The 22,410-nt window shown below is 45.1% G+C and overlaps 1 protein-coding gene across 1 annotated transcript in view; it reads left to right on the top strand.

The window, feature by feature from the left end:
• SYT6 (synaptotagmin 6) overlaps positions 1-22,410 on the top strand; it is a 192,529-nt gene that overhangs the window by 89,286 nt on the left and 80,833 nt on the right. Inside the window, exons 2-3 of the mRNA XM_063143533.1 lie at positions 4,268-4,604; positions 18,828-19,386. Of these exons, the coding sequence (XP_062999603.1) occupies positions 4,268-4,604; positions 18,828-19,386 (896 nt within the window). The remainder of the gene's footprint in view (positions 1-4,267; positions 4,605-18,827; positions 19,387-22,410) is intronic.

The raw sequence follows: 22,410 nt of genomic DNA, 5'->3' as shown, positions 1-22,410 counted from the left end.
AAATATGTGGAATCAGACATCTTATTGCTACTGTACTGGAACAACAACTAGGGGAAAACAAGTGTGTTCCTGAGGAACAGTCCTAAATGTTGATATTACCAGAGAGCCAGGGCTGACGCCAGATTTCTGGATGCCTCCAGCATGGTCCAGCCAAAAGTCCACCCTCCTCCTCCTCCCTGCTTTTGCTGATAACCACCCTCTGCTTGCCTCCACCATCCACCTCCTTTACTCGCTTTCACTGTTCAGCCCCTCCTGCCACCATCTGCCCACATGCCCCCACTGTCCACACACAACAGGGAGGTATTAGTAGGAACAGGTTGAGCACCCTGTAAGCTGCATAACTAATCTATTCAAAGCCAGTTTCCATCCACTTCACCAAAATTGGCTCCAATCTACACATGGTAGAATGCTGAATTAGTAAAATGGACTATACCATACCAGACTGCAAGTGAGGAGCAGGAGTGGACTTTTTTTTTTTAAAAAAATGCTCCCCTATTTTATGAACTCCCCACAAATGGAAAGCCAACACAGCAGGCAAAGGTCTGGGACAGAATCTTCCTCCTACTTCCCTAGTTTTTCTATTTGCAGAAGACTATTTAACATTCAAAAGTAGTATCCCCCCTCCCTTTTAATGAATACCAGAGCCTGCAATATATTAACCATAACATTTTATTGACTACAAACTAGAGAACAGTCCTGACAAGCTCATGAGAAGAGCTGTCCAACAAAAGGAAATCCAGCCTTTTTGGGCCCAATGGGTCCTCACGGTGCCCCCCACTCAGCTGGAGAGGATCTACACAGCGTCCTGAAGGCGCTTGCGTGCGCCTCCAGTGCGCCCCGAAACTCTTTGTGTAAATCCTGCCCTACCTGGCCAGAAGAGGAGGAGGAGGAGGAGGCGGTGGTGGCCCCTCATCGCCCCTCGCGGGGACGGGGCGAAAAGTTCCCGGGCTTCTTCCGCCGAGCTCTCCAACCCGGGTGGCTCTTTTGCCGGCAGCAGGAGGCCAGCTGGGAGGTGGGTGGCGGCGGCAGTGGCAGCAAGGACTCCCCAGCAAAGCCGCCGAGCCCAGGAACTTTTCGCCCCGTCCCCGCGAGGGGCGATGCGGGGCTGCCACCACCGCCTATTCTGGCCAGGTAGGGCAGGATCTACACAAAGAGTTTCGGGGCACCCTGGAGGCGCACGCAAGGGCCTTCAGGACGCTGTGTAGATCTCCCCCTGGTATTTGTGAGTTGAGCTGCAGGTTAGTTCCTGAAAAACTTGAGAATTTTATCAGCTTTCTTTTTTATTTGTGCAAATCGCAAATGATTCTTGCATAAATAGCTAAATTGCAGTCGTAAATAGTGAAATTTGCACAAAACTGAGGGTGTAAATTTCTGCAATTTAGTCCATTTATGCCCACAATTTTGTGCAAATTGTGCTATTTAAGGACATGATTTGTGAGAATAAGCTGCTCCTCCATCCTGAAAAACCTGCAAGCCAGAGTCCGAGGGGGCCAAGCTGGTGGAAACCAGTTCCACCCCCAAATGGATTCCTCTGACATCCCTATTCACTAATACTTCAGTCTTTCTACTTTTTGTTTCACTTTCCCATATAAGGAATTGTCTTTCAAACTCTGTTGAGGATCACATGTCAATACAGACACACTCACACATGACAGTCTAAATTGGCCCAAGACATTTTGGCATCTCTGGTAGAACATCAAAATGGTGTCCCCTGAATGGAAGTATGACAATAACTGAAATAAATGACTATTTCCTGCCTCAGTGATTCTGCTTTGTACTATCCACCAGTGTGATTAGTCCTCACCAAACTGGCTTTTGCCAGATAATATGGCTGTATCTTCGTAATGCTGGACCAGCCCTTTGATTGATGTCTCTGCATCCGAGGGAAACTGCCCCTTCCACAGAAATATAGCAAACTACCTTATCCTGAGTCAGTCTATTGGTCTACATAGCTCAGTATTATCGACACTGATTGGCAACAGCTCTCCAGGGTTTCATAGAGAAGTCATTCCTAGCCCTATGTGACGATGCTGAGGATTGGACCTGGGACCTTCTGCATCCATGTTATCTACCAAGACGAAGACAGACATTTCCAACAATATATTTGTTTTCCTCCACAGAGAAGTTAAGTTTGTTCACACTGTGCCTGCATTTTCGAGCACAGCTACACGTATTTTATTGCAGCTTTAAAAGTTGCCATGTGTGCGTCTCTCAGTCTGTGTCTGTGAATAAAACAATGTTTGTTGTCAAAGTACCAGTCTTGCAGTGACAGCCTTCCTTCCTTCCTTTTCCAAGAGGCACCGTGGCAATTTTTATTTTGACATTTTCATATGGAGGTTTCTTGCTTCCAGGAGCTATTTGACATGTAGACGTTGTGGCATTCCAGTTCAGAATTTTATTATTTAAATTTTTGCCCTGGCCTTTCATGTAAGCTTAAGGTGAATTACAAGAGACATCCGAGAAATAGCTAAACTCTAATCATTCCCTCCAGTTTAGTGATATTAGCAAAAGCACAATGAGTGTGTTTTCTGAACATTATGGTGTTGCACTCTTTGTACCTGACAGCGCTTATCAATATTTGCTTTTGAAAAATTACAAGACTTTCCTGTGCCTGAATAGCGCAAAGGATTCTGCTTAGTGGCTGTGTAAAATGACACATTTTCCAAAATTAGAATCAAACAGCATTTTTAACCAGCTCTGGCTGGGTATATCCTGCAATTCCTCGGAGAAACAGAAAAGCTGCAGCATGTGGCACTGGTCATGGACATCAGCTTTCTCAGAATCTTGATTTTTTTTTTTTTTAAGTAAAAAAATTATAGCTCTTACGCTTGAATGTATATGAGCAATACCTGCTGAAGTCTCAGAAGAGGGGAGAAATTGCTGAATGAAAATTTTAGTAGTTGGAAGGTGAATTTTCAGAGCTCTGTATAGCTCATGCTGCTTATTTGAATGATAAGCCAAAAAACTAGGATAATGCCAAAGAAGCAGGTAGTTTATACATGCTACAGAATCCAACTTTTCTTATTGGAGAATTTTGGCTATCTGAGCACAGAATGAACCACCCAGAGAGCTTCAGCTATTGGGCAGTATACAAATGTAATAAATAAATAAATAAATTTTTTTTTTTTTTTTTTTTAGACAGCAAGTATACACAATCGTAACTATATGCCTTCCCTTTGCAGGGCATTCCTGAGAGTGGCACTAAATGGTTTTAAATATGAAGGGAGAAGTGGCCAACATCAAGGGCACCTGACAAGGGCCCACACCCTGGGGTGACCATTTGTAAAGGAGGACAGGGCTCCTGTATCTTCAACAGTTGTATAGAAAAGGGAATTTGTATGCATGCAGCACCTGGTGAAAATCCTTCTTCATCATAACAGTTAAATCTGCAGGAGCCCTGCCCTCTTTTGTATCTGTTCATGCTAGGAAGGGCTCTTGCAGCTTCAACTGTTGTGATGAAGACAGAATTTCATGAGGTGCTGCATGCATACAAATGACACCTGCTGAAATTCCCTTTTCTATGCAACTGTTAAAGATACAGGAGCCCTGTCCTCTTTTGTATCTGGTCACATCCTTTTTTTGGCTGGAACATGAATGGTTCCTGGGGACCTGGGTGTGCCTGCAAGATTTCAACACTCTGATATTGTGTTGAAAGTGCATTCAGCTGAACACACTAAAAATCCTATCCACAATTGGGAACCCTGTTAATCCCCGAATGCAGGCAGCTTTGTAAGCAAATTCAACCAAATCTACTTACAACTCCCTTTCAGACCTTTGGACAACATCCTCAAAGTTCTCTAAAGCAGCCAGGCATGTGGAGACACTGGTGGTGGGGGCTTGGACATGCCCCCATATTCCCTCCCTGGTTTAGCCCTACATATGCTGTGGGTGAACACCTGCAGATGGCTAAGATTGTGGCACACTGAGTTATTGTGACTATGAAATCACTCTGGAAGGGATAGTAAAATGTGCCATTACTCACAATCATTACTCTGACCTCATATCCTGGAAACTGAAAAATCCTATGTCCCCCATCACTATCCCAAATTACTCAATATCAGGAATAAGGATACAGTGCTGTGTAAATGGAGTAAAACAGTAAATGGTGGGATGGACACCATTTTGGGACATGTATGTCCTTGTTCTCACAGACATTCTTTTCTTTTCTTCCCTCTCCCCTCCTTTCCTGCTTCCCTACCCATTTCTCACATCACCCCTCACTCCCCACCACTCCTATTTGTCACTGTTGCCTTCTCCTGACCTCTAGAGCTCTCCATCAGCCTCCTTGCAGTGATAGTTATTGTATGCGGACTGGCTCTGGTGGCAGTATTTCTCTTTCTCTTTTGGAAGCTGTGTTGGGTGCCCTGGAGGAACAAGGCCATTTCGACTAACACCCCTGCCTCCCAGAACTCAGCAGAACACGACAAAGAGACCATGGCCGACAAGCTAAAAGATACAGGGACTCTTGGCTTCTTGGAAGCAGCTGTGAAAATCAGTCACACATCACCCGATATTCCAGCAGAGGTCCAGATGTCCATGAAGGACCACCTCATGAGACGGACACGGATGCAGAGACAAACGACAGAGCCTGCATCTTCCACCAGGTGAGCACAGAGCCATCTTTGGGTTGTCATCTGTTGGGGCAGACAATTCTGATCGCTTTGCAAGGTGCTGAAGGTGGAGGAAGTTCAGTGGTGAAGGAGGTCACTGTCCTGTCCTGCCCTGCCCAGCTTCCCCCTGCTACTATTAGGGTGACCATATGAAAAGGAGGACAGGGCTCCTGTATCTTTAACAGTTGTATTGAAAAGGGAATTTCAGCAGGTGTCATTTGTATATATGGGGAACCGGTGAAATTTCCTCTTCCTCACAACAGTTAAAGCTGCAGGTGCCCTGCCCTCTTTTAAATCTGGTCACTCTAGTATAGCTCCTGCACTTTAAGTGTTGTGATGAAGAGGGAATTTCACCAGGTTCGACATATATACAAATGACACCTGCTGAAATTCCCTTTTCTATGCAACTGTTAAAGATACAGGAGCCCTGTCCTCCTTTTCATATGATCACCCTAGGTAAAACTACTTGTTGCTTCCCCATCACCAAGGCCCAAACCCAGAGGCATAATCCCAGCAAGTGAGTTAGGATCATCTTTATTTCTCAGTGAATAGTCAAAAGAAAGTTTATGTTTTTGTTTTATTCATAAGGTTATTTTTTCCTTGTAATTTGGCTCTGGCAAGAAATGTGTATTGTTCAAGGAATTATAGATAAATTAGATTTGTTTTTGTAATGGTCATGGAAGCCCAAGAGGACACACTAATCAAGAAGCTAGACAAGAACTCTCTTAAACAAGAACAGAACAGCAACAGGAAGCTCCTGTCTCCACCTAAACAGAACTATGGCCTGTGCCACTCAGTGACTAAACTATACTGATGCTATCCACACAGTAATGATGGGAGCATTTATTTCAAGTGAAACATGTGCAAAATTTATCTGAACACAATTCATATAAGAATTTTCAAAGACCTTCCAGTTGCTTCAGTCATGGGCCTGAGATGAAACTGCTACAAAATGCTTTTTGGTAAAGCATTATTTCTTCTCACAGGTATGAAGAAAGGCAGTGGGAAGAACAAATCATATATGGAGCTAGTAGCTGTAGATACTACTGAGATTCCTGCCTGATATAAGTAATTTAACTTTCCCAAGTTTTTTAGCTGAAATGTGTAGACTTTTTGCAATAATTCCAACCTATGGCAAAGGCACAGTCCAGAAAGCCAAAGAGGGTATAGGGTTGTTCTGTTCAGGAATAGACTGTGGGAAGGAGTTGCACACTACATACTTAATGGTCATTCTTACTAGGGATAGGGGAGAGATTCACATTTCTATGTGAACATACATAATTTCACTCTTTTGAACCAATGCGGGAACCAATACTCAATAATCCTTTAAAATTCACACTTCAAAAATGCATTAGATTAGGAAACTTGCTTGCAAAAAGTATTTAAATTAGTCAAAAAGCTGTACAAAATGCATGCTCAAAAATGTGTACTCACTTTCATGCTCACATATATATATATTTGGGACAAACTGAATTTAAGAGTGAAAAAATTATTAAAGTTTGGGGTGAACCAAACTTAAAATGGGAAAAATGAGAAACTGAGAGAAACCAAACTTGGCAGATTTGACCATGCCTAGTTCGTACTGTCATGTGCAAAGCTCCAACTGCAATGTATCAAGTATTATTATTATTATTATTATTTATATAGCACCATCAATGTACATGGTGCTGTACTGAGTAAAACAGTAAATAGCAAGACCCTGCCGCATAGGCTTATTGTTGCTGCAATTCCTGGAGGTGTTTAATACAGTAAATCTACCTTTGAACTTGTGAAAAGTAGTACTGAGAAGGTGTCTGGAATTGTTCCAGAGAGAAGCTGTGTAATAAACAGCAACAGAAACCAAATCCCAAAGTAATTCTGCTTAGATATATTGCTCTTGATTTCTGTTTCTCATCTGTTTTACAAGATAATTTCATGGACTGCAAGATAGGGTGAACTTCAAAGAGGCATGTTTCTTGATGCAAATTAAATTCACATGATTGGGATTCTGCCAGGGCACAATAGCTGTGAGACAGGATTCCCAAAAGGATATTAAGTGAGAAAGTCTGAGAAAGAGCAAAATTAACCTCACCACAGGGGCCCTAAAATCTAGGGGCTCACCTGATATCATTTTCACAATGTGTTCCGAGCACAAATATTAGGTGCTCTATTTTATATTAATACATATATATTTATACTCCTTTGTATGACAAATAGGTTTCACTTCTTTCCATCTATGGTACTTAATGAGAACACTATTTATTCTCATGAGTCAGAACTTAACTTTGTTCTGAGCATACATAAAAGAAACTGAAATGCAAAGAGAAGGGTGGCTATGACCAAACATTTGCTCTCTGCATGGGGTGAGCTCAGCGTGCCTCTGAGTTGGCCATGTGGTTAACTGGTCATTTAAAGGCTCCTTAATGTGGCCAAATCAATTTTCAGGTGAAGATTTACTATTATTATTTCCAAAGTGGTAGACTTGATTCAGTCTGTTTCTGAAAAATTGCCAGTAATTTTCTAATTTAAGAACTTAACATGAGAAGAGCCACGCTGAACCAGATCAAGAGTCATAGAATCATAGAATAGTAGAGTTGGAAGGGGCCTATAAGGCCATCGAGTCCAAGCCCCTGCTCATCTAGTCCAGTATGCTATCCAGACATTGGCCAACAAGCTGTTGACCACGAAACCACAAGCAGGACAGCAGTCCAACAGCATCCTCCCAACACTGTTCGCCAGCATATTGGCTTACTGTTTCTGACACTGGAAGTAGCACAGAGCCATCAGGACCAGTAGCCATTCATTGTATTCTCCTCCATGAATTTGTCTAACCCCCTTTTAAAGCCATCTAAATTGGTGGCAATCACTAAATCTTCTGGCAGCAAATTCCATAGTTTAACTATGCGCTGCCTTGAACCTAAATACAAAATAGTCATGATGATCAGAAGAAGTGGGATGCATGTCTCAGCAGGGCGGCTCTCTTATACCTGGGAATAAGTCTCATTGAATTCAGTGGGATTTACTTCTGAGTAGATATACATAGAATTGTGCTGTAAATTTACTAGTTCTTAAATCTGCCACAAGCCTTTCCCACAAAAGACTGAGGGCCAATCACGCATAGCAGAGCTATGCACAATTTGATTACTTAATATAGTGTAAGTGTGCATGGCCCCAATTCAGATTGGGATCATGGTGTTTCATGAGTGGGGCAGGGTGGGTGGGTTATAATCTTTTCCCCTTCCATTTTCATTCTGAAATTATTTTCATCCTGAAAAGAGGTGGCAATCTTAATTTAGCACCACAAACATGGTTAGAGACACAGGAATTCAAACTCAAGGGGTGATTTTTAGGGCTGTGCTCTGCTTCGCTTTGTAGAAGCGATAGCGGAGCAGCCTGATTCACCTCCACCAAAGGCAAGTAAGTGGGGGGAGGGGCCTTACCTGGCTCTGGCACAGTCTGTGCAGCAATGGCGGCGGAGCCAGGTAAGGGAGCAGGGGGGAGGGGGACTTACCTGCCTCCGTCGTGGTCCGGTGCTGGCTTCAACTGAGGCCCAGTCCTCAAACCGGAAAAGCAGGCCACAGCCGCAGCCTACTCTTCCAGTTTGAAGCCTGGACCTCAGTTGAAGCTGATGCCGGACCGCGAGGGAGGCAAGTAAGTGGTGGGAGGGAGGGAGCCTTACCTGGCTCCGCCACCGCCGCAGTCCATGCAGTGGTGGATGGTGGAGCCATGTAAGGGGGGAGGGGACTTATTCGCCCCCCATTTTGTCCCCCCTTCCCCACTTACCTGCCATCCGCTGTGGAGGCAAGTAAGTGGGGAAGGAGGGGCAAAATGGCGGGCGAATCACGATCCGACCGTTTGGATCTCGCTCCGGGATCCAATCTGGAGTGGGTCGGGGGAGGGTCGGATCGGTGCGAACTGGTTCGGGCCTGATCTGAAAGTTCCGGATTGGGCCTCGAAGCAGTTTGGGGGGCTGGTGCACAGCTCTAGTGATTTTACGATGACACTTTGGCTGCTCATTCCCTTAAAACCCTGCAGCATCACAGGCATGGGGTGGGATTGGCAAATCGCAATGACCGGATGGAGAACAGGCTATTTGTCCAAAAAAGCAACAGTGCTGGCAGTCATTCGGTTCATCAAGCCGCCCCCCTGCCCTCTGCCCTGCCTTCCTGCAATTCCCACAACCTAACCTAGGCCTTGATCTGCTACCAGAATTGTCCCCAGCCTGAACCAAAGTGAGGTCATTACCGACAGATGGAGGAGAGGAAGTGGTGACCTCAGAGCAAAGGGAAAAGTCGCGATAAGTAAGCACTTCTAAAATGCGCAGTTTTGCGGGAAACGTCCGTGGTGGCCACAAGTTGGTGGCTGCATTGTATAAACACAGCACCACTGCGCAGCCAGAACAAGCTAAAAAGGGTGTATAGACAAGACTGTTCAGAGCTACATCACTCAAAGCCCTGTGCCTGGATGGAAAAATCTATCAGTTTTGTGTTCTCTCATATTGATATTTTAAATCTCAAAATCGCTTTATGAAGAAATTTCAACTTTTGGTAAGGTCTCATTAAAAAAAAATGAACCAAATGAAATTCTTTCCCATCCATAAATAATATGGGAGTTAGATCTGGTCACTTGAAGCAGCCTTCATTGAAATCAGTCCTCTAGAATGTGACCATTGTAAAATTGCGCTCAAATGGCAGAGCAGAGAACTAGATAGGAATAAAGGAGCTGGGAGTTATAACTATCTTCATTACGGTCATCCTGCTTTCTTTGGCAAATGCCACCTCACACATTTTTTTGTATGATCTATGTCTATATCTCCTTCTTTGACCAAGGAGCTCAGAGCAGGTTGTTGTTAGGAGCACAGGAACATAGGAATCTGCCTTATACTGACTTGGACCATCCATCTAGCCCAGTATTGTTGACACTGACTGTCACTGGCTCTCCAGGGTTTCAGGCAGGATTCTTTCCTAGCCCTATCTGGAGAAGCCAGGAATTGAACCTGGGACCGTCTGCATATAAAACATGTGCTCTACCACTTAGCTACAGCCCTTCCCAGGGCTAAATCTGTCCTATAACCCCTATGGTTTTTTATTTGATGCAGTATGCAATAGGGCTGTGCACTGCTTTGGGCTGAATCTGAGCCACGTTGGTACTGGGACAGCCTGAGGCACCCTGAGGTTGAAGCAAATTGGCACTGAAGCCTCAGGCTACGTCAGACTGATTCAGTGCTGAAGCCTCGGGCTGATTCAGACCTGACATCACCTGTGAAAGCTGGCTCAAAGTCTACCATGAGTCCAGGTGAGTCCATTGGACTCATTGGACTCACCTCCCTCTCCCTCCCTGCCCTCCTCACCCTCCCTGGTCAAGTCCAGTCACTGCCACTGCTGGTACTTATCTGTAAATCATGACCTCCTCCCAGAGAGTCAAGCTGCAATTTAAAGTTAAGATCACAGGAGCTCTCTGTTTTTACTATATCTTTGGCCACAAACTATGGCAGCCATAAAGGGCCATTCCCCTTTATGGTTGCTGTAGTTTTAGCCATAGATATAGTAAAAACAGAGAGCCTCTATGATCTTGACTTTAAATCGTGGCTCAGCTCTCTGGGAGGAGGTCATGATTTACAGATAAGTCCTTCCAGTGGCTCTGGGTTGGGAGGCAGGGGTTGGGGGGCTGTGAGCTGGGAGTTGAGAGTCCCATGGACTTCTGGTCAGCTTTGCAGCTGGTATCCAGGAACCCTCAAAGCCGGCCTGCTTCGGGGGGGGGGGGATCTCACTTCAGCACTGAGGCAAGGTGGGCACCCCTCGAAGCAACCTGAGTCAAATCTCTGAGGTGAATCGGGGGGAGGCGCATAGCCCTAGTATGCACCCCCTCCTCCAGATGTCTGCAGCAATCTCCTCCATTTGAATATGTTCTTGGCACTTGTAAATCATTGAACAAGGGCACTAAAGGGCTATTACAGTGACCCTTTGGCTGACATAGACCTTGCAGAGCAGGAGGATACTCCCCTGATTTCATGCTGGTCTCTGCAAAAGGTTGACTTGATAGTGAACCAGCTGACGTATCACCCCCGTCTCCCTGTGGACCCTTGATCTTAACCAAAAGATTCAAACCCTGTTACTGTGACTTGACCTCATTGTGTCAAGCTGTCAATATGCTTGTGGCCACTTTAATTTTGTTAGGAGTCAGAGAGGCAGGGAGACATATCAGTGACATGGCGTACTGTCAGATGGAATTACAGCCTTTTGCTCTCTTTCTTGCTTATGCGGCTCAAAGCAGGAATAATTAGATAAACGGAATTGACATATCACTCACTGCACTGGCTTAGAGGAAGCTGCATCTCAGCGTTCAAGATCAGGCACTGCCTCGGGGTCACACAAGCCTCAGATGGAGGGCTGATACATGAGGATTCATTTCAAAGAAAAGCAGGGTCTGTAGGGATCTGCATGCTGTGGACAGCCCGGGACTTTGAGAATCCTTTTCCCAGGGGTCACTCACACTGATGTCTCATTCATGCAATCATTGCAGATGAGATGTGGGATGGCTTTATCTATGTTGCAGTTGGGCATATAGTAGAGCAGTAGCATATATTCAGATGCCAGTCAATCTCCTCCATTGAAGGCAGGAGTTGCTCTTTTAAAATAAAAATCCTTGCTTTCCAGCACAAGAACATTGATGATTCAGACCAAGTGTCTGGCCATGCTATCTGTGGCCAATGGGAGTTGAAGTCCAAAACTTCTGCAGGGGACCAGATTGAGAATGGCTGTTCTATCTAATGCAGCATCCTGTTTCCAATCAGATGCCTCTGGGAAGCCTACAATTAAGCCTGAAGCCAACCACCCTTTTGTATTATTTGTCTCCAGCAACTGGGATTTAGAGGCATATTGCCTCTGAAAATGAAAGCTCTATTTAGCTATCATAGCTGATACAGGCATCGATACACACATCCTTCATAAATTTATCTAGCCCCTTTGAGAAACCATCCTGGACGTCTTATCAAAACCAATAATTGTATATTGTGTCTTTTACGAACCTACTGCTGATAGATGTCATGGGGTGCTCCCAACTTATAGTAAAGGAGAAAAATCTCTCACCAAGAACATGGAAGTTTCAAACCAAGAGTCTATTTCAGCCCTCCCCAACCTGATGCTCCCCACCAATGTTTTGGATCACAGCCCCCAGCATTCCTGTCCATTTGTCATGCTGGCTGGGGCTGATGGGAGTTGAAGTCTAAAACATCTGGAGGGGACCAGGTTGCAGAAGGCTATTCTATTTAATGCAACATCCTCTTTCTAATCAGATGCCTCAAAGAGGAAGCCTGCAAGTAAAGCCTAAAGCCAACCACCCTTTCCTATAATTGGTCCTCCAGCCACCAGAATTCAGAGGTGTATCACCTCTGAAGATGACGGCTCCATTTAGCTGTCAAGGCTGATACAGCCATTGATACACCAATCCTTCATAAATGTATGTAGCCCCTTTAGGAAACCATCTTGGACATCTTGTCATACCAATAATTATGTATTGTGTGAAATGCTAATTTCATTTGTCTATTGCTGATAGATGTCAGGGGTGTTCCCAACTTAAAGTAAGGGAGAAAAACCTCTCTGTTCACTCTCTCCTTGCCATTCATCATTTTAAAAACCTCTGCCTTGCCCTGCCTCCTAGTAACACATTAACCTTTCCTGCTTTGCTAATTTGGATTGCCCATTTCTGTACCTTTCCCAAGGTGTAGTATAACACCCTCCTCCAGCACATATCTACCCATTTATCTAACCAGGAAGGCAAGTCACCGGGCAGTCAATACGTCCATCACAAACCCATCTCTCTCTCTGGGTCAAGCTATACATTAAGTGTGTAGCTTAGAGGTATATATTTGGAATAAAATAATGCACCTCCTGGGAGGTGGGTCCTTCTGAGGGATTGTTATCCATTTCCCTCCAGCCAGAAGAAGACCCTAAAGCTCCATTGCCCAGCAGTGTCTCCATAGAAATTTGAGTTCTCTTTATAATGCCCCTGAGGGACTCTTCTGCATACCTGTCTGCCCTTTTTAGCTTCTCCAGGTGAACCACCTTAGTCTCAAGGGAACACATTTGTTCCTTAGGAACTCATGGCACCTGTACTACTTTTATGCCTTAGTATTTTTATGGTGTATTTTTCCATTGAATATGAACCAGTAACCTGAGTTAAGCACACAATGGCAACTTTTCACTTATTATAAGGATGTTCTGACAGTAAGAATATACACAATGTCAGATGAGTACATTACATATCCTCCAGTCCTCTGGATTGTGTATTGTATTGATTGCTGGGAGATTCGGGTGGAAATCCTTACTCAGCTTTCAAGCTCACTAGGGCCGTTGCTAGACTAGGGTTTAGCCTGGGCTGATTCCCAGGCTCACCCCTGTGCATCCAGATGATGCACAGGGGATCCCGGGGTCAGCCTGGGCTAAACCCTCCCTTGGCCCGGGATAACCGGCACTGTTTGTGGCCCTGTATTTCCGCAGGCCTGGGCTGAGCCCAGGGGTTCCGGAAGGTCTAGCCCGTTCTGCGGCTTTCCCTGGCTATGCGGCTTACTCACGAGTAGCTGGGAGAAGCTGCGCACTGGGCACAGCGCTCCACAGGAGCACTGTGCCCATTAGGCCGGGGAGGAGGAGATCAGGGCCGGGGGGGGGGAATCGCAGGGGGGGAGAGATGGGGGCCAGGGGGGGGAAGACCGGACCTGGTGGGAGAGATGGGGGGGAAGAGCGGAGCCAGGGGACATCAGGGGGAATTGCAGCCCAGGGGGGATGGGGGGGATCGGAGATCACAGGCGGGCGGGGGGCATTGGACATCGTGGAGGGGAAATCAGGGGCAGGGGGAGCGGGGAACCATTTTTTTTTTTTTAAAAAAAGCCTACCTTATTGTTGGTGTGCTCCTGTGCACATGGCCCCTTTAAGCTTGAAAAAAATGGCCAAAGCAACGGGGCTTTCCTTTACCCCGTCGTGTGTCACGTGTGGACAGGAGCAACAGCCTGCGCTACTTCTAGTAGGCTGGCCCCTCCACACGCCTGGATTTAAAGGTAGGTCTTGCAAGGCCCTAGATGTCTGTGACCAAGCCACTGCCTTTCCGCCCATACCACCAAATTGTGATGAAGCTGCTTACCACTGCTCCCCTTCACTCCCCCTTAGTCTGTTATTTCCCCCTTTTCTAAATTTTAGACTGCAAGCTCCTTGAGACAGGGACCTTTCCTTTTGTATTCTGTAAAACAGGAGCACAGATGCCCCTCAGCCCATGGGCTTAATCTGGCATGCTGGGCTTCCCATTCCAGCCCACAGTGCCTTCTGGGGCTTCTCTAGTGTAACACACCATATAAACAGATGGCATAACAACAGTATGGGAGGGTCTGTAGCTCAGTGGTAGAACTCATGCTCACACCTTCAATCCCAGCCCAGCATCTCCAGGTAGGGTAGAAAAAACTCCTGCCTGAAACCTGGAGAACCACTGCCAGTCAGTGTCAACAATACTGGGCTAGATGGATTAATGGTCTGACTCAGTATAAGGCAGTTTCCTATGATCCCAACAACAACAACAACAACTTGCTCTGAGCTTCTTGGTCAAAGAGGGATACAGACAAATAATTGACGAGATCATACCAAAAAAAGTATGTGGTGGAGCTTGACAAAGAACGCAGGATGACTGTAATGAAGATGGACGTAACTCCCAGCTCAGTAGGAATGAGGAAGTCATGGACCAGTAGTCAGAGCAAGTGCACACAGAGGAAAAAGAGGCCTATATAAGAGGTATGATGAGATCATTGAGCTCAGACTTGTCTTTGGAGACAATAACCAAAGCACTGCTATCAGTTTCTGTTTATGACTACAGCCACAGAAGCTGCAAATCTCATTTAAAGTATTTTGTCATAAAGGCTGCGAGAGACTGGACAAGAGAGTTTATCTTTGTGCTGTTGGCAGATGTATGCCTGTCATTCCTTGTTTGAAATTTCCTTAGTCATTTACATCCATTAAGTTCACTCACAAAAGACATTAGGGGGGAAGAGAAACAAACATAAAATTGTGTCAAACTCCATTAGAAAAGTTCTCCTGCAAGTTATAAATTATAGAGAAGTGCTGCTGTTTAACAAGCTGTGAAGAAGTGTGATATGTAATACATGCTCCCTCTCAATTGGACATATGTTAGGGATGATGGTGCAACAGGAAAATAAATATGCAGTGATCAGTATGTTAGATATTGTGGAGATTACAGAGTAACTCTGACTCCAGCAGTTGATGGCATGTACAAACCTCATGATTCCTTTCCTGTCCGCACTTTTTATGATCATATCAAAACAGATCAAACTAGGAGGAAAAGGAAAGGAACCTCTCGTGCAAGCACTTGAGTCATTACTGACTCCTAGAGGGAGGCCTGCTTTCGCTGACGTTTCCTTGGCAGACTTTGTAGCGGGGTGGTTTGCCATTGCCTTCCCCAGTCGCAGTTATTTTCCCCCCAGCTAGCTGGGTACTCATTTTACCGACCTCGGAAGGATGGAAGGCTGAGTCGACCTGAGCTGGCTGCCTGAGAACCAGCTTCCGCTGGGATCGAACTCAGGCCTTGGGGAGAGTTTTGGCTGCAGGAACTGCCGCTCACCACTCTGCGCCACACAAGGCACTTATCAAACTAGAGCAATGCCAAATTATTCACCCTGGTGTTTTTGGCACTTCAAGCAGGCCAGGTGGGGTGAATAAAGCTCAATCAAAAGTTTACCTCACTTCCTGGGCAAGTCAAATGCTTAGTAATTTTTGTTGAGGACAGGGCAACTATTAAGATAAGGTGGCAGAAGGTTTAAGATCTTTCTCTTGCCACTGATCAATAAGCAGCCCATCACCATTCTTCATTCCTATAACTGCCAATTGGGCAGCCATCTTTTTTTCTACAAACGCCCCTGAGGATGACACTGTGTCACATCCTAGCAATCTTCCCATTTGGGGCTTTTTATAAGAATGGAGAATGCTATTGGGCTGCTCATTTCACCACTGCCATCTCATCTTAATGGTGAGCCCCATGCCCCCAACAATTTGGCACGCTCCCCTGGAAACACAAAGAAAACGTCACACCCACTTTGGTGGAAGACCAATGAGGGGGCATTTTCAGCCCAACTTTGGATCGAACAGTAGACACCAATCCTTCAGTTCTTTCCCAGTCATATCAGAGGGCTCATGAAACAGTAAAATGTAACTTCATGCAACCCCAGATTCCTATTGGCATATGGTCCTTAAACAAAGCATTTCCCCAAGGCAATAATGCTTAATGGTACTGGTATATAAGCCCATCCCAGAGTAGAGTTCTGGATCACTGGTCTGCAGTTTCTTTCTTCTCTCCTGCAGGTCAGAAATAGCAAAATGTGAGGCTTATTGAACATGCTTCATATTACTCTGGTATGCTGCCCTCTGGCTAACATAGCCAGTCTCTTCTAGATATATTTATACACAGCTGTATTTTTTTTTAAAAAAAACAATTATACAATTATACCTTTAGATCACACAACATATTTTGCTCCCTTACAGTAAACAATTTCCTTCTTGTATTTTGGTTGGAATAGATCTAATTCCTATAGCTGGACTAAAAGTGCTATAGTCAAACTCTCCTGCAAAGCAGCTGGGCTATCCATCCACCATCTCCACAGAAGCCAGCTTTTGCCTCAGCTAGCTCATGTATTTGGCAATGCCAGGTATGTGCTTGAATGGCCTGGGAGCATCAGCAGCTCAGAACACTACCTGTACTGTTTCAGGCCACCGGTTCTGCCAAGCCCCTCCACTGTAGCCCGAGTTGCAGGGTTGCACTATGGATTAGATCTTGAACAAGAGTCAGGTGAAGTCAGGTCAGGTTACAGAAGGAAGCAAGGAAAAAGGGTTCAGCACCATGGAAAGTTCCTAGTGGTGTTGGGGCTGAAAGCCAGATAGGATTGTTTTGTAGGTTTAAATGGGAGCATTGCTGGATTTAAGCTGCTTAGCCCCATCTCCATACTGACCAACGCTTTGTCTATTAAGGGGCCTGGCCTGTTTTAGTGGGCTGAGACAATGTGGGAGTGGCTGGGGCATGCTAGTCTCTTCATGTTCCAATCCTCAGAGTCTGGAAATGATGACTGATGCAACCTCCTCTGGATTCAGGGGATCTGGCTCCTGGGATCCTTCTGGAGAATTGGGAAAGTTCCAGGAAAGTTGAAGCCATTTTGTAGCAAAGACTTCTCCTTAAACCATTAACCCCAGAGCCTTTTCTTAGGACAGAGGGTTAGAATTCTCTAAGGATGAAGGTCCATGATACTAATCTGCTACACAGAGACAGCAAGTAGCACTGAACTTGCCATGATTAATTCACAAATCCAAGTGACAGCCTGTATATGTGTTTATAAATAGATAGATATAGATAGATACAGATATATTTGAAGAATGTGTGCTCCCTATCCCATGTGCAGACATCCATCTCCAGGACCTGAAGCTATTCCTGCAGTTGATTAATAAATGGAGCAAACAGATTTTTTCCACTGTGAGGTCACTCCCCTCTTTCATTATGTTTGTACAATGAGCACACCGCCATTGCAGGAATTAGGGGATAGGTAATCCTATAGAAAAATAGATTGCTTGTGCAAGCCCCATAAAGAGCAAAATCATCTCAATGGGATTGGATTTATTGCTTTAGCAGTAATTTGAAATTTGATGAGTTTCATGAGCATCAAATTTGCTCTTTCATTGGAAGCAATTGGACTTACAGACAATCAGTTTCCAGCTAGGTAGTTTTGTTTGTGGTAGCCTCCTAAGCTCCAGACTCACTGGGAAATGACTGATGATGGGAGAGTGGGGTCCAAGAGGGACCTGGCAGGAGCTCAGCTGTGTAATTCTAGGGTTTAAGCATCTGGATTCTCAGCAGTAGGGGAAGGGCTGTAGCTTGGTGGTAGAACATATGGTTTTCATGCAAAAAGTCCCCGGATCAACCTCTGGTTTCTCCACTGGGGCTCTGGTTTTTCTGGTGAGGCTGTAAAACATCCCAGTTCGAAATCCTGATTGGAGTTATAGTTCTAAATGTCTGGAGGGCACCAGGTTGGTGGAGGATGGGATAGACAATACTGAGCTAGATGGACCAATGGTCTGACTCGGTATAAGGAAGCTTCCTACATTTTACTTGTAATAAAGGGCATGAGAGGGGTAACTAGTATGTTGCCTTGACTTCTTTGGAGGAAGGATGAGATAAAAGCACATTTTATCTAGTGTAGAATAATGGAAGGGAAATTATTATGTCTTGGTGTACATCTTCTTTCAGATCAAAGGCTGAAGGAGAATTATTTTCATCCACTTGTATAACATAGTCTGGATCCATGTAAGGAAAACAGAAAACAAACAGGGAGGTCATCACACTAGAATGGCATGTCTCTTTATCCAGAAGGTTAAAGGGCATAAATGAGAGTTATGAGTGTTTCTGGAACACTTTACTTTATGATAAAGTACAGGAGTATGTAATGTGGTGCCCATTGCACTAATGCAATTCACCCCTGGATACTTTTCTTGGCATCTGCCACGTTGTCCTACACCCTCCCACTTTAAAAAAAAATCAAAATACATTTCTTACTGACAGCTGGGATTGCTTCAAAGCAAAGTGAAGATCTTTAGCTGCTGCCACCTTCATTTCCCATGTAGCCTCTGGGCTACATGATGGGCCTCAGAGCCATTCTGAGAAAAATCGAGAGGATGGATGGATAGATGGGGAGCAGATGACACACACACAGAGAGAGAGAGAGCATCTGTGGGTGGGATGTGGGGAATGAGTTGGCTGGCAGAGGAGTAAGAAGAGAAAAGGAGTTTGCTTTATGTGGAATAGGTTTCTGTTGGTGCTGAAAACTGTGCATTAAGATTGTGTTGTGGCTCAGCTTGGCTTCGGACCAGTTTATTTGGGGATGTTGCTTGATCTTTGTGATTAGCTATACCTCCTATGGATGCCATTTTGTGGTGGTGGCCATAATAGTTCCTCACATTATCAAATGTACCCAGAAACCAAAAAGGTTGTCTACCCCTGATTTAGTACCTTCCCTATCCCTAATCTATTTTTTTTAAAAAAAAAAATCTATGCAAGCATGATTCTAAAAGAGCACTATGTTTCGAATGTTCTTTCCCCTTCATCTTTCACCCTCTCTCTCTCCAACTGAGACAGGCATTTAGGAAGGAGTTAGGGCCATCTTCCAGCTTACAACACACCCTCTCCTCTTCTCATCTCTTGCAGGCACATTTCTTTCAAGAGACATTTGCCCAGGCAGATGCATGTTTCCAGTGTGGACTATGGCACAGAACTACCCCTTGCAGCAGAGCAGCCCACTTGCATTGGCCGAATCAAGCCAGAACTGTACAAACAGAAATCCGTTGACTCTGAGGACCCCAAGAAAGAGGCAGAAAAAAACTGTGGGAAAATTAATTTTGCTTTAAAATATGACTATGAGAATGAGACACTGATTGTGCGGATCCTCAAGGCTTTTGACTTGCCTGCCAAGGACCTCTGTGGCAGTTCTGATCCCTACGTCAAGATCTACCTCTTGCCCGACAGAAAGCGCAAGTTCCAAACGCGTGTGCACAGGAAAACACTCAATCCCACCTTTGATGAGTGCTTCCAGTTTCCTGTGCCCTACGAGGAGCTGACCAATAGGAAGCTCCATCTTAGTGTCTTTGACTTCGACAGGTTTTCCCGGCATGACATGATTGGGGAGGTGATCTTGGAGAACCTCTTTGAGGCCTCAGATCTGTCTCGGGAGACCTCCATTTGGAAGGATATTCAGTATGCCACAACTGTGAGTATCTGCTGGTACCATTCGTGTGCCAAAGGAATTGCAGACCATTGCTGTGAATAGTTTGAAGGGCAAGTCTAACCTGGAAGGTTTTCTAAGGGTCACGCCATAGCCTCTGTGACTTTTCCTTGCTGGTTTGCTGCAGTTCCTACAGTTTGGAAGTGGTCCAGAGTTTAAATCCTTGCTTGGTACCACTTGGGTTCCAGGTTTTAAGATCTACTGCATGTTTTCAATGTTGACAGCTTTAGGGATTTTGAAAACACACACCAGGAGGCTCACAAGACATCATCATAACAGTTTTCATAGTTCGGGATTATTATTATTTTAAAGAATATGTGTTTAGTTTTTTTGTGTTCTAATGGGACTAAGAATGCAGGGGAAATTGTGGAAGAGAATAGGGCAGTAGGGACAAGGAGACATGACCGGGGTGGAGCCCTAGACTTTCATTGACTTGCATTTTATGCAAAACTGCCAACTCAACATTGCAAACCATGAAATCTATACATTAGCTTTATTTAGAAAAAAAATGCTGAAGCTGATAGATTATGTGTTATTACATGTCATATTTTAGCTCCTCCTAGTAATGAGAACTCATAATAATTGCACAATTCCCAATTGTAATAGTACAATTAAAGACCCTTGTTAATAATATGCAAATACAGCTGAAGCAGACCAATATTCATGTAGAGGCGGTCCTTCCATGTTTCTGATGTTCACTTTGCTGATTCACTTATTCAAGCTTGTCTCTCAAAAGACTCTGCCTAGGCCTGCTTCCTGAACAAAGACCAGATAAGATCCAGGACACATGATCTCCGTTTCACCTCAAACTATAAAGGAGTGATGCTTTTAACTCCATCTCAGGTCAGGGAGCAGACCCGCTCTTTATTGAGAGGAGCCAATACTAGAACTGTAAGCTCCTATTTTTCTCTCCCTAGATCAGAGGTGGGCAATCTGTAGCCTTAGTGTAGCCCTCATCCTAATATCAAGAGCCTTCCACAAATGATCGATTCAGACTTCTGGCAAGAGCAATCTGTCCCTTGTCTGACGGCCTGCTGGGCAGGGAGGGTGAGGGAAGGGAGAGGGGTGTCAGAAAGAATGTGTATGTGTGTGCGTGTGTGTGTGCGTGAGAGAGAGACAGACAGACAGACAGACAGACAGAGACAGAGAGAGAGAATGTAAAGGAGATGACAGCGTTGCCAGATTCACCACAGGGCTAAGGAGACAGTAGCCCCTGGTCCACCAACTGAGGGAGCCCATTAGTTAGTCCAGGGTTAGATCTACGCTACTGTTTTATAACAGTATTAAAGTGCACTGATAATTATTGGGGCATGTTACACATTCCATATACTGCTTTCATAGAGTTATTTCCAGCTTTTTATTCCACATTATCCAAAATACTGCAAAAAGTGTCGTTGTGTGTCTTACAAGGTATAAATGTGCAAGGGGGATATAGCGTGACCATGATGGGATAGTAATGATTTGACACAAGGTATAGATCTGGCCCAGATTCCCAGCATTTAAATAAAAAAAAGAGTGAATCTCTAGCCCTTGTAGAATACAAAATATAAGGTAAAACATTCAGGCACATTCCAGTTGTTTTGTCAGAAATGAGCAATTGTTTTGTCCAATCGTTTCATGACAAATGAACCTGCTGGTACCATCTTAGAGTGTGTTTAGCCAATGAGTGAAGTCGCATCTTTGGCCAACTTCTTCTTCGTGGTCTCTGTGCATCACACTATGGGCTCTGCGCATGCGCCGAGCCTTTGCCTCGGAAAGGTTTTGTAGCTAAGAAAAAACATTATTTAGGCAGGAACCCCTCCCCCACCATCCACTGTGCATGTCCGGGCGCGTTCCCGCCTTCTCTTCAGTTCCTTTGCGACCGCCTTACCTACCACCTCATCGAAAGGTTTCTCCTCGTCATTATGCCATAGCTAAGTTTTTTTCCTATGCTCTTTCTCTTTTCTCTTCCTCTTTCATCTCTTTCACCCCTCTTTTTTAAAATTTTTTTTAATTAAAATTAAAAATTCCTATTCTTCCTACTTTTATATTTTTGTATGACCCTTAAGGCTGCCTTTCGCAAGTGCGTCCGCTGTGGCAGCAAACTACCAGCAGCAGACGGCCACTCTCTCTGCCTCCTCTGCCTTGGAGAAGCCCACAAAGTGGAAACTTGCCACCACTGCCAAGCTTTCTCTAAACAAACTAGGCGCCACAGAGCTGACCATCTAAAAGCTGAGCTCTGGAAACAGACCCTACAGGGTCCCAACAAACCTACTATGGCTTCCCCCACAGTTTCAATGCCACCGGCCTCGACATCGACAGCGCCCTCGATGTCGACCACACTTCCCGATCCATCACCAAGCTCCCGCTCACTCACCATGTCGACGGCAAAGAAAATAACCAGAAAAGCGAAAAGGGCTAAATCGGCCCCGCACTCGCAGCCTAAAAAGAAAAAGAAGAGATCAACGGAGTCAGGTCTGTTGGCTGTGCCACACCCTCCAACTGTAGTTGAGAGTTCAAACCTGGCCAAACGCCCGACCATTGAACTTCTCTCTACCACATCTGAAGGTGAGATCAGAGACCCCCCCGTCCCCAGCACGGCCCTCTCTGCTATCTCTTATGCCTTGTGAACTATGCAAAGCTGGGGCATCACCCCACACGCTCCCTCGAGAGCCATTCCGCTCCATATGACTGACAGAGATCTCTCAAGACCACCCGAGGCAGGACCTCTGCAACCGTGGCAACAGTTCCAAAGAAAGACAACTAATCCGACTTCCAAATTCTGACCTCAAATTGGACTCCTTCTCCAAACACCATTTTTGATGTCACGCCACACTCCCAGTTCCGCCTCTTTCGAAACCGCCTCGCTCCCTTTTATCATGCATGGGAACTCATCACTTCAGACTCATGGGTCCTGAACATCATCCTAACAGGTTACTGAATCGAGTTCAAGTCCTTCCCTCCCCTAGGTGCCGTCAAATATACCACACCATCAGAGGTTTTGCTCCGGGAGACCCTGACCCTCCTACA

The sequence above is a fragment of the Elgaria multicarinata genome, chromosome 1, assembly GCF_023053635.1.
Source record: "Elgaria multicarinata webbii isolate HBS135686 ecotype San Diego chromosome 1, rElgMul1.1.pri, whole genome shotgun sequence".
Taxonomy (NCBI): Eukaryota; Metazoa; Chordata; class Lepidosauria; order Squamata; family Anguidae; genus Elgaria; species Elgaria multicarinata.
Note: the sequence above shows the minus strand (reverse complement) of the source record. Positions and strands in the feature narration are given on the sequence as shown.